Source organism: Bactrocera dorsalis, chromosome 5, assembly GCF_023373825.1.
Source record: "Bactrocera dorsalis isolate Fly_Bdor chromosome 5, ASM2337382v1, whole genome shotgun sequence".
Classification (NCBI taxonomy): Eukaryota; Metazoa; Arthropoda; class Insecta; order Diptera; family Tephritidae; genus Bactrocera; species Bactrocera dorsalis.
In genome coordinates this window covers 22883686-22901453 of record NC_064307.1, presented here as the reverse complement: position 1 = coordinate 22901453, position 17768 = coordinate 22883686, and the positions used below count along the sequence as shown (strand labels likewise).

Below are 17768 nucleotides of genomic sequence, written 5' to 3'. Positions count from 1 at the left end.
CCTGCAGTTCCACAACCAGCCGCACAATTCCACAAAACGCGAATATGAAGAGCAAAAATTTGGTTTTCTTAAGCTTCCGCTGCGTCAAGCGTCTACTGCAATTACATAAAATGCGAGAATACCTTTGTGCAAAGCAGAAAAAAATTCTAAAAAAAAGTAAATGAAATACAATTTTACAATTTTAATTGGGGGTAGCCACAAAAAGTGAAAGTCGCTCACACACACACTCACACACATACAAATGGCACACATACAGCAAACTTTTGTCACCGTTAATATGCAGCGCAGCGTACTTTACATACAAATTTACATACACACACTTACATGCAGGCTTTAAGCGTATAAGTGTGTCACCGTGCGCGGTAAAGTGAGCAAAAGCTGTAAAGTGGCAAGTGCAGTGAGGCATTGAGCTACTGCGGTTCCACATACAACTATTGAGGCTATGCGCTGCCATGGCTGCTCCTAACCGTTAGCATAGTCAATTTAATTAGAGCAAGCGCGCGTGCAGACACACATATTCACACACACCGTTGCATATTCATAGAAATATTAAATGTGCGGAGAAAGAGCTGCAACAAATGCGCACTGCAACTGAAACTAGTCAAACTGGTTACATATATAGCCAGTTTGGAACTACATAGTTTTTGAAATGGCCGTGAAGACCTCGGTTACTCGGATCCCTGTCAGTGTAACGGGCTTTTGCAGTTCACTGGCATAGTTCTACGAGTTTATCAGCGCGAAAATTCATTTTTTATGGCTCTTTCAGCTCTGTGTAATAAAAATAATAACCTCAAAAAACTATTGGAGAAATTTTGTAGTAGTGTCTGTGAAACCCATCAAAAGAAACAAATTAACATTTTATACTTGAGAACTGAGTATTTAAACGGATTAGTATAGTCTTTCTATTCTTCTTCTTTACTGGCGTAGAAACCGCTTACGTGCTTATAGCCGAGTTAACAACAGCGCGTTAGTCGTTTCTTCTTCAATTGGAGATTCCAGGTCCTTCTCCACCTGGTCTTTCCAATATAGTGAAGGTCTTTCTCTTCTTCCTCCGGAGGGTACTGCGCCGAATACTTTCACCGCTGGGGTGTTTTCGTCCATTCGGACGACATGACCTAGCCAGAAGTCGCTGTCTTTTAATTCGCTGAACTATGTCAATGTCGTCGCATATCTCATACAGTCCCTCGCCGTGGCCAACGGGCAAAGAACCATAAATCTTCCGTAGATCCTTTCTCTCGAAAACTTGTAACGTCGATTCAGATCAGGGAATAATGAGTGACTAATAGAGTTTTGTTTTTGTTCGTCGAGAGGGGACTTTACTTTTCAATGGCCTACTTAGTCCAAAGTAGACCCTGTTGGCGAAAGTTATTCTGCTTCGAATTTCGAGGCTGATGTTGTTGTTGGTATAAATGGTGGTTCTAAGGAAGTCGAAAATATCTACGACTTAGAATTATGACTGTCAACAATGACGTGGAATCTTAGTTGTGAATGCGACAACTATTTGTTTGATGACAGTAGATATTTTGTCTTGCCCTTGTTCACTACTAGACCCATTTGCTTCGCTACCTTATCCATTCTAGAGAAGGCAGAACTAATGTTAATGCCAATGATATCAATATTTCTTACTTCCTGCCTTATACCTTCTCTGTTTAATTCTGCAGCTCGAACTATCTTCTCTAAGAGTAGATTGAAGTCACACGAAAAGGAGTCGCTTTGTTGTTCTTCAGACGGGTAATGCTATTCGGACTTCTTCATGGTCTGCTCCATCGTCATCGATTGGGGAATCTGGTTCGCCATATCCTGATGTTATGCCTTCAGTGCCTTTCAGCAGGCTGGAGAAGTGTTCCCTCCATAATTTTAAAATGTTCTGGGCATCGGTTACTAGATCACTTTTGGGGGTTCTACAAAAGTATGCTCCAGTCTTCAAACCTTCTGTCGCCGCATCTTTTCGTAGAATTTTCGAGCACCCTGTGTCGGCCAGCAGCAGCATGTATGACAGACACATTTTTACCTTAAACCAGATTTTTTTTCGATTTTTCAAAAACCAATTACTTTACACGAAAATGGCTAAAGTCCCAACTAGTTCGGCACTACTTTATTCCCCCGCAGCATATATATCTGCACAAATGCAACGGGATGAATACGCATAAGTCAAATGCAACCCTGCGTGCATGCAGTTATAAGCTGCGCACAGCACAAAGCATAATTAAAATTCAAGAGAGTGAAAACGCACAAAACAGTCGCTGGAAATCCTGCAAAAAAACGACTTTAAACTGTTTGGCAGCCAACATTCAGCAATCAGCGGTCTCTGACAGTCGGCTTAAAAATGTCAACTGCAATCACATTACATTTATGCGCACACATACGTAAAAACGCTTCGTGATTGTGCAGTTTTTCACATTCATGCGTGCCACTCAAGCGCATTTTAATATTTTAATTAGAATTTTCAAATAAAAAGCGGGCATAAATACTGCGCACCCCCATGGCGTATGAGTGACTTTTTTCAGTGTGCTTACCCCAAACACATTACGAAGCAATAAAGGGTATGTGAAAGGGCCATTTGCAAAAGCCGAAATTGAAATTACGCAAAAAAATGTATTAATTTATTAATTTTTTTTCACATTCATAGTTGTATTAAAATGGCAAACGTCAACTCTCATAGCAGCCGTGTATCTCACTGCGCTCTTTGTTACTCATACGCCCCCAAAGACCCTGCTTTCAGTGGCTCAGCGGAGCAACTCTAATGCGATTAGTACTTTCAAAAGTTAATAATATTTAAAAAAAATGTGTATGCATATAAGCTTTTGGTGTATGGACGGTTTCCTTTGGTTGGTGAGTTGAATTACGAAGAAGTTCGGGAAACTTTTAATGAATTTTATTTAAAAGTGCAATTTTTTTTAATTTTGGAAATAAAGCTTTTATGCAAGATGTAATGTACCTCTTGTGTGCTATGAACATTTGAAAAAGTGGATAAATAGTTTAAGGAAAGATGAAAAGAATTTAAAATAACTGTACTTTGTTAATGCAAAAAATGCACTTTTTTGTAATTTTTTTTGAATTGTATTTTTAATAAATCAATAAAAATAATATAAAAAATCTGTGATTAATTTTCAGAAATATTTGATTTTTCGATCTCCAGGAGGATTTCCGAGAAAAAGTGAGCAAGATTTCTACACTTGATCTTAATTTTATAAGCCAAACAAATTTATTATTATTGTCAAAGTCGTAAGTTGTTAGGCACTTAGGAAGATATCGGTACAAAATGCCATATCACAACCTAAAATTGGTCAAATTGCACCATAACTTTTGAAGCCCCCATATACCGAATATGTGGTCCCCAGTGTTTATGTCTGATTATACTGAAATTATCAATCAATCTGTGGGATATATATTATTGAAATTAGGAGATAATCTTTTTCTGATAAAAATGTATTAAAAGGGGTAAAATCAGGTCAATAGTACCCTTTGTCCTTATGTATCTAATACAAGTATTTTTCAACATCCTCTTTTCTAGACGCCTGTTTATCAATGAGGCAACAATTTTTTTAGATTTTTTCTTCTTGACAGATGTTACATACATAAAATGTGAAATTCAAACGAGATGGGCACCGATCCCGATTTTTATAAGAAAATTAGTCAGCGATGAAGCTTCCTTTTGGTTAAACGGATACGTTAATAAACATTAGTCCATCTTTCTTCAAAATTGAAATCGGCCATAATGTTACAGTCAATGGAGAACGCCATAGAGCCATGTTGAAGGCTTTTTCGTGCTTAATTACTTATTACGTTCCAAAGTAAACAGGACTTAAAAAAAAACAGAACATTGTTTTCGGCAAAATCAATTTATTTTATTCAAAATAGTCTTCTTCTGCTTCAATGCAGCTTTTTGCACGGTCCAAAAGCATGTCGGACGAGTGTTTTAGCTCGTTGTCCGGTATGTATGCCGGTGCAAGCCTTTTGAATGGCCTCTACGTCTGTATAATGCTTTCCTTTCAGGGGCAAGTGTATTCTTCCGAAAAGGAAGAAGTCACAAAATGCTATATCAGGTGAATACGGGGAGTGGTTAAGGGTTAAAATGTGATTTTTGGTGAAATAATCGGTCACAAGCGTCGATCGAATGTTGGATTCTGAGCAATTTTTGGTCGTCAGTCAATTTGTGCGGAACAAATCGTGAACACACTTTCGTGGCTTGTGAATTCTCGGTCAAAATGCGATAAATCGATGTTTTGGAGTTGTTCAATTCCATTTACATGAATTTCAATGATGATTTCAGCTTATTTTTGATGAATTCACTCACAGTTTCAATGGAATTTCCGGTGATCACGGATTTTGATTGGCCCAATGTCATGAAACTCTCACTGGGCAATCGATAAAGATAGCAGATTCTAATGCACCAGTCGACATTTAGATGGCGCCACCAGGGGGCCATAGATTCAAAGAGTCATGTTTACTTTGGAACACACCTTGAATCGCGTCGTTTGCCTGTGGCGTGGCTTCCAAGATTAAGCGATTTAGGACCGTTGACCTTTTTTATGATGTGGGACTATCTAATCCCCTATACCGACTTGATATTTTGATTTCAGACTTTCAAATTGACTTTATTGACCAGTTCTTTGGTCAATATTCACGAAATTTTTATGTAATTAAGTTTCGCTAGTTGAATGTGAAGGAAATCTTAACCTCAGTCGTTAGGGGTATACTTTTTTGCATGCACCCAAACTTCGCCCTTCTTTACTATAATTTAAAGTTCCAGTTATCTGGAAAAATTATGCATAGTACAGCATTTAGTATCTTCAACTTCAAAGAATTACTCCTAGCAAACCCAGTAAAAATATACTAGAGTCAAATGACTGGTTTATCAATTTCCACTTTGGAACATGCACTTAAAAAAAAAAAAAACTTTCAACTCCTTTATGTAAAAATGCAGTTACGTGCTTGCTCCAATGGAAAGTGTTGCAAAAACACTAGAAAAGGTTTCCCTCGCCATGCGTTGTGACACGTAGGAAAAAATCAGTGTCGTAAAAGCTGTGCCTGAAGACGTGCCACCATTAATAAAATGCAACAAAAGTGGCACGCAACACACCGAAACACTCAAGTGCATGCAATATTCACCTAAACAGTTGATACTTGTATGTACACATGTACGTATGTATGGTGCTAGGACTTTGCCGCAAGCTAGTTGGAGCGATAGTGAAGTGTGAAATTCCTTTCTGACACTGTTATTTCTTCTGGTCTAAGCATGTAGGCATTTTTTAAGTGTGTAACCTTAGCCAGCAACAATGGCTGTGTTTTGTGTGCGTCTTTTAAGCTCTGGCCAAGCATTTCCTGTTTTGCATTTTTTCAAATATTTGACTTCCGAGCAAGTGTTTGTTCTTTACTTCTTTTGATTTTCCTTTCTTTTGACATTTCAACAACAACTATAAAAGTGTCTTATTGAAATAGAACGATTTATTTGATTTTGGGAAAATGTTGTTCTTACAACAACAACTGAAAGTGTTTAATAAAATGTTTTCTTTACAACGATCGTAAGTTCAAAGATAAGTTAGGTTAGGTTAGGTTAGGGTAAGTTAGACTGCTACAAAGCCAGAATCCGGACGTGTCAAATAGCGACTAGAGGATGTTAAGCGTGGCGAAATCGATCAACGAAGATGGAGGCCAAAGCCACTACATCCTTCAGATCAATAAGGCGGCAGAGGATATTATGTACGCGCGGTTCGGGAAAATTACGTGGGAAGCGTGTTTCTTCGCCTCAAGAAGCAGCACTCCGCTGACGGCAATAAAAACACTTAGGAGATGGGTGAAGTAGAAAATGATCTCGACATAGAAGAGATCATGTCCTACCGGAGGTGGTGGTGGAGAAATAACCCAGTCAGCGGTCTGATGGTCCAAAACCAAGAGCTGGGGGTATTCCAAGTGAACCCCTCCACAAGAATAAGACCGCCTCTGTCGAGCTTCTTCTAAATTTAAAGAAGGGCGGCTACGATGTTCCATGGATTGCATCGGCTAACGTGGTCGCTGGGCTGAAGTCACAAAACTATACCACATACACCCCGAGCGTAATTAACAAGGAATCAGTTGGATTCCCATCAATTTCATTGGAGGCTGCGTGGAATGTTTAAAAATTAAATTCTTTCCCTCAAGTGGTGCTGAATTTTAGAATTAAATATCTGAAACTGAAACAAATTATCTGATTCAGCTTCTACTGTTTAATTCATTTGATAATGGCAGCACTAAGGCGGTACGATAGATAAATGAATGAGGATTGCACCGCGACCTAGGGTCTGTTGTGTGGTACGATAAGACTACTTACATACTTAGCCTACAAAAGAGCAAGAGACATAGTCTCCCTTTAGCTCGACACACTTCAACTACTCAAACTTCCTTAAACTGTCTGAAAATACTTTTCTGGAGGTCTGCCATGTCGGCCTGAAGCCTCGAGGCCGCTAAATAGGGCTGTTTTTTCTGCAATTAGAAAAATGGGCTGGTAAACAAGATCGTTTTGCTCGTTTATAAATAGTCGCAAAAACGATATACGTATTTTTTTGACCAGTAGGACCATCTTCTTCTTCGGAACAGGTTCGCCAGGCTTAATCTACGGTTTGTACTGTTTCTTGGTCTCTGGTGTGCATTCGTGGATTGCGTTTAACTTGATATCAAGTGGTCTGAAGGTTGAGCTTGTCCTCTAGAGTGAACAAACATGCCATCCATCGTCACGACAGCTTTCTGTTGCCCAATATTTCATGTAGGAATTGACTACGGAAGTCCGTTGAGACACCTGCAGTTCTGCTATCTCGCTCAGCCTCAATCGGGTAATGCAAATCGTGAACTCTTGTCCTCTGTGGTGACCATTTTCGGAACACCTAAGACTGTTGCAACAAAAATCGACTTGCGATCTTGTTGAAACTTGTGTCCCTAAATGGTATTTTGACGATCGTTATCGAAAGAGAAAAGTTGCTGTAAACAGCGTCCACACGTTTTCAGTCGCATGCTCATTGTATGTATATTAAATGTTCTTCAATGAATTTTACTTTTTATCACTTTTTACTATTTTAGAAATCTTAATATCCGCTCCTGGAAATCCTTACTATTGGCATAAGCCAGTATAAAGATAATCGTTGTAGGAACGTACGGTCAATTCGACGAGATGGCGCCTTATTTGCTGCAAACAGTTTTTCTCAGAGCAAAAAAAAAACATATATCGTCTTAATTATATACACGTATGTACGTGGTACAAGTCATAAGCATTTGCCCTGTAGAGGTCTATAGAGGTTAGATCTGCGATAACTGTCAGTGTGAAAATTTCAGGTTAACTGGCCTTTCTTGTAAAACGCCGCATATACTCTATGTACAAAGAATAACAAAAGGCAGATAAAATGTGGCAAGTGCAACACTTTCCCATGCACTCTGTGCTGTTGTTGCATTTAGTGTCCCTGCCGTCGCATCAAGTGTGCTATTTCACACTTAAAACTATTGAAGTGAAATCTTTCCTTTAAGCAAAATTTTTTTCCAAGTCATTTTCATAGCAACGTGATAGTGTTAGAGTGAGCGAGTGATAAATAGAGTGTGTCAAACGTGTACCAAATGCGCTTGCATTCGCTTATAACGGTAAATATATGTATATACATATATATGGTAGATAGAATTACGTCTACAACTACATATGCAATAAATTGCTTTCACAAGTTTTTCCAACGCTCACGCTTTCGTTCTTCTTTCAGTTACACTTGAATGAAGATTGTATTTACTTTCACATGCACACACATCCACAAATTACATATGTACATATAAGCTAGCACTCACTGAAGATATTTGCAGGTTTTTCTGTTTGTGTGAGTATGAGTGCACACGAAGGTCAAGCGTCTGTTTCACCAGGTGCTAACCCATTTGTTGCTGGTGGCACTTGAAATGCATTGCAAAGTGCTTTGTGTGTGTATGTTGGTATGTGTGTATATATGTGCCTGCATTGGGCGAAAAATTCCTAAAAAATAAACGAAATTTCGTGATAAAAGAAAATGTGCTGCTGCATTTGCTCACCGCTTCCCAGCGCCGTCGTCGCCATTCAAAGCCACATCAACTTGGCCACGTTTTTCTTGCTCTTCAGCGAGCAGCGAAAAGGTTGAAGAGGACGCGCTGACATTTAAAGCAATCACAAATGGTGCGGTGTGGTTCATTGCATGAACAGAAAATGAGCAAAAATGCAATGAGTTTGCTGTTTTTTTTCGAAAAATTTCAAGGACGAAACGTGAGCAATTTGGAAAACCAGTAGTTTGAGTTTTAATTAAGCGGAAATATGGAATTTTGAAATAAATCGTAATGCCGTTTAATTAAGCGAATTAATTATCTGCCAAATAAGTTTGTGACTACGTGTTCTTTTGGTTAACAAATCTGAATTTGGGGAATAAGAATGGCTTCAAATGGCATCACACAACGCTTACAAATAGAGACAGACATAGCAAGATGAAATTAATTAAATAGTAGAGAACAATTTCTATAGTCCGAAAAACTCAGCAGATGTAACTAGCTTGTATTTGTTAGAAGAGTAAATAGAGCGGCAAAACATTCAATGAAGATAATCGAAAACTTGCCTCAAGAGAGTGGTGCAGCCACCTTTGTTATTAACGATCGAAAAAGTTAAAGAAACAGTGCTTGAGAGTCTTCTGATCGATGTCAGACTGCTAGCAGAGTATCCCAACATTTCATATGGAATAATTCAACCTGTTTTGGTTAATGTATTCGTTAATGTATTGGTTAATATTGGTTAATGTATTGGTTAATTTTTTGTGTCAATAATGTCAATGCTAGACTCGTACCAAAAAAAACTTTAATCTCGGGAAAAGGTTGCAAAAAGAGTTGCTTGACAACGTAACTGCAAACCATACATTCACTCATCAGTGGTGACCAGACGTGGGTTTATATATTATATATGACGTCGAAACTCGAAACTGTCCAACGATCTAGCGAATAGCATTCCCAAAATGAGCCAAAATCGGAAAAATCAAAGGTCGAGGTATATAACAAGTATGGTAAGTCGAACCGATTTCACATTCAAGAATTTATGGGAATCAATATCTATCCATATTTCTTTCAGTGAATAGTAATTAGGCAAAGAGGCGGGCTAAAGTGAGAAGCGAACTCTCTCCCCAAGATTGTGTGTTGGATTGGGATCTGTCATGAAAAAGACGTCCCCAATGAAAAGGAAGCAACAGCCTCGAATGAGAGACGCCTTTTGATGACGGCCACGGCAAACGCGTTAAGCATTACGATGTAAGGGCACGCATCTGAAAGGGAAGGTGCCGCTACCCAGCTGGTTGATGTGCTCTAGATTCCAGCATAGCAAAATTCAACGAGCTACTGGCTGTCTCCGGATCGAAAGCCACCAACCAGACACAAGGAAGGTTCGACGTTGTGAAGCTGCAATCACAACAGACAGCCGAACGGGTTTCTAGTCGACTTGCACTCCCAAGCACTCGTCAGCAACTCGGTATAAGGGAACTGTGGGACGGCACTTCAAGCTAAATAAAAAATAAATTTTTATTCCATACAAGGACTTGATTTTAATCGTTCTATCCGAACTCGGCGATTCCGAAAAATGAAAACGACGTATGCAAAATATTAGATCGATGTCTCAAAAACTGAGGACACACTTCTCCAATCGCTTGTAATTACGTTTAGAAAGAAGGCCGCTTTCCAAAAACTAAAAGGATTATTTAACGTTAATTATAATCTGTGATTGATAATAGTTTAGCTGAAGTAGGACAGCTTTAGTATTGGAGAGAATTTAAATAATGAAAGACCACGGGGCGTATGAGTGATTTCTTTTTCTTTGGATGGCATGAACGGGAACAAGAATATTAACTGTTTATACTTTGAATGATTTCATTAATTTAAATATTATTTTGAAATTATTTTAATTATATTTGAGATTAAAATACTTTGTAAATATTTTCTTATCTATATTTACATAAAAATATAACAATCGTCATAATTTGTAGGGCATTTTTGCGCTGTTTTGTGGAACAGCGTCCACTTTGATGTGATTACTGAAATTAATTTTGCTACATGTACTCCACTTTTGGGAGCCACATAACAAATTTAAATCGATGGGTACGTTGCATTAGTATGCATGTATATGTGTGAGTGTCTTTAAATTTTTCTGTTGCCGTACGCCTGCAAATATAAAAAGGACACATGAAAAAGACGCCTTTGATATATAAAAGGAGCATGCGGGTCAAGAGGCTGTGCTGGTTGCGTCAAAGGATCAAAAACAAACAGATAACTTTTGGCCTGAGGGTATAATTAAATACGCTTTGCAGAGCTAAGTTGACTTTATAGTTTCCCATAAGAAAGTGCTATTGTCAATGCATGCGCATATATTTGAGGTTATAATACTTTGTTGGTTTTAAGCCACAAACATATATCATATATTGGAGAGGTTTGAATATTTTTAATTTTCTGTCAATAGTATTTTTTTTTTGTTAGTAATTCATTAGCGAAGTAACGGTAATATTTTGAAAATACAAAAATGAATCTCTCGTGAAGAGAACACAACTTTCAAAGCATTCCTAGCTTATCATTGTAATACTCTAATATTACATATGCGAACTTATGTATGTTAATACACGTATGTATGTTTATAAAATGACATACTGCCTTAATGACTTGTGTTTTTGACATCTGCGAAGTCTTTGTAATAACTTGTGTTCCTATACAATTTTTTTGACCTTGCGTTGAATGACAGGCACGTGGATAATTACACAAATAAACATTTATTATATGGAAGTAGAGTATGCACGTGTAAAAGAACATTGAGAGAAATCTACACAAAATATCCATGAGGATATGTATGTCCGAGTATGTTGTCGATTGCAAAAACTGAAAAAAAGGGAAATTGTTTCCAGGCTTGATTGCTTTGGGAGTTGGAAAAGAGCAAGAGAAGCTTATGTATAAATATATATATGTCTATGTATGGATGGTTCATGTTCATATTCTTAATGGAGCTTTGCCAAGGTACCTAGATCGCTCTAATAATACAGTCTTTCGCAAATGTTATACTCTTGCAACATGTTGCTCTAAAACTAATCGAGATAGACTATCCAAGTATAAATGATCCGTACGACAAGACGAGTTGAAATCCGGGTTAAAACGTTGCACGAATAATGTCTTCCAAGTATGCCACCTTATGACCAAAAGTTGTTCAAATCCAACCAAAATTGTTCAAGTTCCTATGTTTCAAATATGTGGACCCCAGTATCTATAGACGACTTTTGACCGAAAATATAGGTCAATGTATGGGATATACACTTGAAATATAGAGTGGCTCTTTTTCAGATAATAGTATCTCTGTTTATCAAAAATAGGTTGAATCGGGTTAATTCTTCACTGAGCACCCATATACCTAATATACAGATTTTCGAACTTCGGGGTGATTTTATGCCGCACATATTGGCCAATGTGTGAGTTATCTCAATGAAAGTGAGATAATATCCTTGTATCTTTGTGTCTAAAATAGATAAAATTGGGCTTGACTTAGCTGCCATATAACTAATATCAGAAATTTGAACATCCGGTGGACCCTACTTCATATGATTGGTGATTGTATGTGGAGAACCTTGTTGAAACCAAGGGAGCATTTTTAGTGTGGCATTTTAACTGCATGCAGTATTGGCAAAAATAGACAAAACCGTATCATTACTATCACCTGAAGAAAGAGAGAAGGTGGTTATTTTAAAATTATCTGTGAGAATCTTGATATAAGTTAACCTGTTCTTGATTCGACTAACATACAAGTACGTGGACTATTGTTATAACGAGAAAGGAAATACCTTCACTTCTATTTCAAAACTGAGTAACTAGTTCGCATATATACAGATAGTTATATAGATAGACCGCTTCACCGCTTTGGTGAAAAATATTTCAAGAAAATCAGCTTCGATTGATGAAGAAGGTCTTGCCTATTACCACATAATTTTATTCTTGCTTCTTGTAATTGCAAGGCTATCAAGGGGTAGATGCGCTGTTGTTCCATCGCAAGGTCCCACAGTCTGCTTTTGCAGTCAGTAACGATCTCTGACTTAATTTTCTGCGTTCATCTCTATTGGTGAAGATGGATGTATGAAAATTGTACTAACAAATTAAGGTTTTGTGAGGAAAGTTGAAAAAATGTTTAATAGGATTGAGGTATTTTTTTTAACTTCGAAATAATTTCAGACTCAAATATTTCGTCGGCAAATTTAATTATGAAACAAGCTTTTTTAAAAGCCTAACCAAATATTTACATCAAGGTAACCCCAAGTTCGATAACATATAATTTACTGAATCTCCCATCGAGGAGTATGTGTATTCTCCTACCCTTCGATGATTTTTTTGCATAATTGTGCTTCATAACTTGACTCACTCCAATCCAAGCTGCGCGGTTAATCAGCTATTAAAGGCCTAATTAACTGACTTCATGCCTTTTAACATAAAAATATTTATGTAACACTGTATACAGCATATTTCATTGTTCTTTGCCTGCAAATTTCTCATTTTCTCCGGAATGTAACTTGGTGCGGCAAATTTTTCATTTCCTTTTCCACTCAATTTTATTCTCACTATGAAATTTTTGTTACCATTCGGTAATATGGTATATACAGGGTTTTTCATTTAGTAGGCTTGATTTAATTGGCTTCTTTTGCTTATAGTACATATTGGATTTCATTATATTTTAAGGAAAAAAATGCTCAAGCTTAAAGTTTCGTGAGAGATCGCTGGGTTCTTGATTCTTAGAATCTCCTGAAATACTTTTTATTTTATGTGAAATCAGGACATATCTCAAAATATTTCAAACACAAAGGTTTGTAAAGCGAGTGATTTTTATATAACATATCGAAAACTCCGTTTTAACTTAATATAATATTCTTTATAAGAACCACATATATGTATTTCAGAGATCGAGTCTAAAGTTTGTGAAGTTTGTTTTCTTGTAACTCCCTGTGCAACATTTGATGCTGCCTCCAACAGTTGATTATGTATTTATTTATCCCTTTTAAACAATTTTGCTTTCTTAACTGTACTGTTATTTACTCGCAGATATGTTTGTACTTACGCTTCTTGCATTTCTTTTGCATGGTTCTGGTGGTCAAGCAATTCGCCTCGCCTTTTTTCAGCGTCAAAGTGCGTGTGCGCACATTGGTTTTGGGATCGCAATCGGTCCAAGCGCCTTTCGCGTAACGACAACTGGATTCTATAATATTTAAATAAAGTAAAAAAATAAGAAAATAAGATAAATAATGATAAAGTAAAAATAAACAAAAAATAAAATAAAAACTGAAAAATACTTGTAACAAAACCGAACGGAAATAATAAATTGTCTGAAGTAAAACTTACCTAAAATGAAAATACATATATTCAAGTTTCTATAAAATAATCAATGAAAATCTTTCTATTTCTATAATACATTGAAAAGCTTCATAAAAGCGACATAAAAAGTTTATTAAACTGATAATAATGTATAAATATGCCTAGAAAATTTTAACAATTGATACAGTATTTTTTTTTTTTTTCCAAAAAGCGATTTTTTTTAAGCTGTAACACCAACTGTGCCCCTGAGACGCTGGTTCCATTCATAGAACAATCATACATATAATCTAAACTGCTGACGAAAGTAAAATGCTGTATTTAGTAGGGAAGTTAAGAATGGAGTTAATGACATAGTTTCTACTGAAGGTCATGTAGCACCTAATTCAATAGAAGGAGGTATTCTTCTAAGGAAAAGTGCTTAGAAACAAGAAAAAAACATTAACTTCGGCTTAACCGAAGCTACAATACGCTTTACAGATGCATTTTTTATGGCATAAGGAGATGTAAAATGTAAATGGATTACAGCTATAAGCTAGAGTAGTCCGATCTGAACAAAATGTTTGGAAATCGGAGCGATGTTTTGGCTAATAATCTCTGCCAAATTTCTTGAAAACATATCGTCTAATGAAACGTTGTGCGATGTCGGCGGTTCCGAAAAATGAGCAGCTTCTTGTTGAAAAAAATATGTGTCTAAAATTTCAATATCAATATCTCCAACACTGAGAGACTAATTCGCTTATGGTATATAGAGATGGGTAGATATGGCAGCTCGCCGCGCATCATTTATATCTATCGGGTATCTGACGTTACTTTTTGAGTGTTGCAAACATCATGGTAAACTTAATATAGTCGTTCAGAATATATTAATACTAGTATGTTGTACCCATATTTTCTCATGACTGCTACGTGAGGGAGATTCCCAGGACACAATAGATCTTAAGTCGCGATGCAATCCTCATCTATTTATCTTAGTGAGGGAGATGCTTGAATATTCTCTAAGTGTTATGGCTATAAAAATTATTCTATACAGCTTCATTCTGAAGCATAAAAAGTTCTTCATCCATTCTAGTTTGTATTAGTATTTGTCTTATTCCTTAAAACTTAACAGTTTATAATAGCAAACAAATAGTACGAATAATAAAAAAATATCTCTATTTTACACGCACATTTATTTCTCAGTGTAAAATTGTGGTACAAAACGTGTCTTTATACAGTTTTCTCGAACATGTGTTTGCACTTCCACAAACTTTCACATTTCTTCTCTTTATGTTACACATTTTTTATAAGCTCGACAAAGAATACAAAGAATTTTTATTACAGCAATATGGCTTCAGGCAATTCGCCTAAAATTGAATTTAACATTTGAAATACTTTTCAAAGTTTTCCAAGTTAAAGCAGCATTATATGGACTGCACATTTATTTGGCTAACCTTTGTGCGAGAACAAATGGTCGACATCTGTATTTCTTTAAATTCGTGACCTTCGAACTTTTACGCTTCACTGCACTCAAGTATGCTTACATAGCTTACGTACAAGCACACAGAGCTACGCAATATTTGCACAAATAACTATACAGCTGCTGTACGAGTAATAAGTGTATATAACTATGTGAGTACGTATGTGCACGTATATTTGTTGGGCATTAAGCTAAGCTGTAGCATCGACTTTTTTGTGCCAAACTTCCATTCAATGTCGGCAAATGAGTTGCAAATTGGCTTTAACTGCGCACAAAAACCCACAAAATTCATCAACTCTTGTCATTGCAATTTCAGCCGCAGCAGCGCACATACACATATGTATTAGTGTATATATAAATGTGTGTATTTTCCTATTTTATCAGAGTATTGTATGTATACATAGCCGTAATAACTGATATGTACTATGAGTACATTAGGTAGGTTGGAAATCAATGAAAATATATTTTATTGGCAACTTTAAGTGCAAAAAAAATTTTTAAATTTCAAGAAATGTTTTTAGTTACTCTGTGGTCCTAGCCTTTTAATAAACATATTTTCTTAATCATTATACTTAAAGTAAAAAAAATCATCTATTTCCGATATACAAGTAGTTGTCTGCCTATTCTCTTCTTCGGTTCCTCTTCCTTTCGCTATATTTTGTCTGTATAACCTAATACAAAAGGGCGGGCGGGAGTCGATAGATTGACGGCCGAGCTATTCAAGTACGTCGGTGAAGCACTGATAAGGAGAATACATCAGCTTCTTTGGAGAATATGGTCGGACGAAAGCATGCCCAATGATTGGAACATAAGTGGCCTTTGTCCAATCTACAAAAAGGAGACCCCAAAATCTATGCTAATTACCGTGAGAAAAGAATGAAAAGACAAGCCATTTAAGAAGAAGAAGAAATATTTTCGCTTCACAAGAAAGAAAGCTAATACACTTCCTTTATACGATGGAAGTCCACTTAGAATTTAAAGGGCCCACGGCCTTTGAGTTTTTAAGGGTTGAATGGGTTTACGGGTTTCAAAAAATCGAATTATAATTAATTTTATAACACCTCTAGAATATTTTCCTAAATTTTCAAGTTGATTCGTTAATAGTTTCGGAGATACATCCGTGAGAACTTGTGAGTTCGAGGCTAGCTGGGCTAAGTGCGAAGTTTTTAAACGCGTTTTCTCGAAACTGTGTTTTTGAAATCTGTTGGCAAGATTTCTCGAGAACTACTTAACCAATCTTTATGAAATTGTACACAGGTCTTAAGATGCAATTCTTAAAGACTTGGATTACAACTATTTGAAAAAAAAATGTTGCGAAATTTTCACTGAAATTTTAATTATTTCGTAAAAATGTCTGCCAAAAATATAATTTTCAGTCTTTTTTCTTCGTCCAACTAAAACACGTATTTTTTCACTTTGGACGATCCTGTAAGCAGTTATTCTGCGGACGCGGGCGCATCTTTTTTCCGAGGGGTCACCGGAAATGGCGTCGCAATGGCAAACTTGTTCCAAAAATTTCAGAATTTCTTTGTTAATAGTGTACATATATTTGTAACAATAAAAAATTCTAATAAATTATTTAATTTTTTATATGAAAAGCAAATTGTTGAAAAAAGGCGGTTTCTTACTCGAAAAAACTCATGTAGCCGCTTAATGGGAGTAACAAGGTTTCATCGTGTGGAATAGACAAGATATTATTTTTCGATTTAGAAATATCCTGGTTAGATACTTGTTTTCAAATTTCTGCACATCGTTACTTATCTGAACATATCTTTGGTTGCAGATATAAGGGTTCAAAAATAAAAACTTTGCCATAACTTTTTGTGTAGACCCAATGCACTCTGAAATTCATATACAAATACTTTACCATAAATGAGTACATAACGGGAAAACATAAATGTGTAGTTTGTCTGTTACATTAAAGCTGCCCCAAATGCTTTCAAGCTTATTTATTCTCCGCCAAAATATGTACATATACATATATACATACATATACATATTTAGTACGGATTTGTGTATGTCAGCGCAAGGACACAATATATTCCCATATTCGTAAAAACCTTGCCGCATGCACACGTAAAGCAATTATCCATACGTTTTTCGTTTTCATATCTTTTCCACTTTATTCTCGAATGGAACTCCCGCAGGAAGCTGGACAATATAATTTTCCTTTCGTATGTTTTGCACAGTGATTCGTGCGGGTTGCTATATAAATACGCGCACAACCATGAAACTACTTAACGGTTGTCTCTACTTTTGTACAGAGAATTTGCAAGGAATGTAGGGAATGCTGCGCATTTGTGTTTGGAGTCAGTAAGAACAAGCGCAAGTTATATGCACACTATATAACCGTGAATATTTATTCACATATACATATTATTGTCAATACATCTACATGACAGTATACATATGTGCATATGTACATATATAAAAGTCTTTCAATTACGGTCTATTATCATTATTCATCGGCCATTAGCATACATATTCGTGTCATTCTACAGAAAATTGACAGTGCAAACACCAGCTAAGCCTTAGCTTCAGCTGCTACTGACATGAGTCCGATTGGTATTTTTTCAAATTTCTTTCATCTAGTTTGTGGAAGTAAATGCGGGTTAGTACGACTCTGCACTTAATTACAATTTTTTCATGATTTTCTATTGCAACCCTGACAAAAAAGCGCTGGCAGTTTTCTTATTTGCCTTTCCCTACTCAATTTTTTTCTGTTAGTGTTTTTGAGAAGTTTTTAATAAATTCACCATTTTAATTGTAATATGATTTTGTCTGACCTATACATTTTTCATAAAACCCACAGTAGAAGAAATTGAAAGCTAAATTCACTGAGGTATTTTCAATCGCAGGAAGGCGTAACGGAAGCAGAAATCAATAGTGGTCAAAACCAGACTTAAGGGGGTATTCTACTCTAGAATTTTGAAAAATTCAATTTTTTTCATATATTTAAAGTTCCAAGAGATTT

At 36.3% G+C, this 17768-nt stretch overlaps 1 protein-coding gene across 2 annotated transcripts in view; it reads right to left on the bottom strand.

The window, feature by feature from the left end:
• Nucleotides 1-17768, bottom strand: part of LOC105230098 (putative uncharacterized protein DDB_G0274405) — a 115433-nt gene that overhangs the window by 3986 nt on the left and 93679 nt on the right. For both annotated transcript variants that reach the window (XM_049458066.1, XM_049458065.1), the window contains exon 4: nucleotides 13085-13222. In XM_049458066.1, the coding sequence (XP_049314023.1) occupies nucleotides 13085-13222 (138 nt within the window). The remainder of the gene's footprint in view (nucleotides 1-13084; nucleotides 13223-17768) is intronic.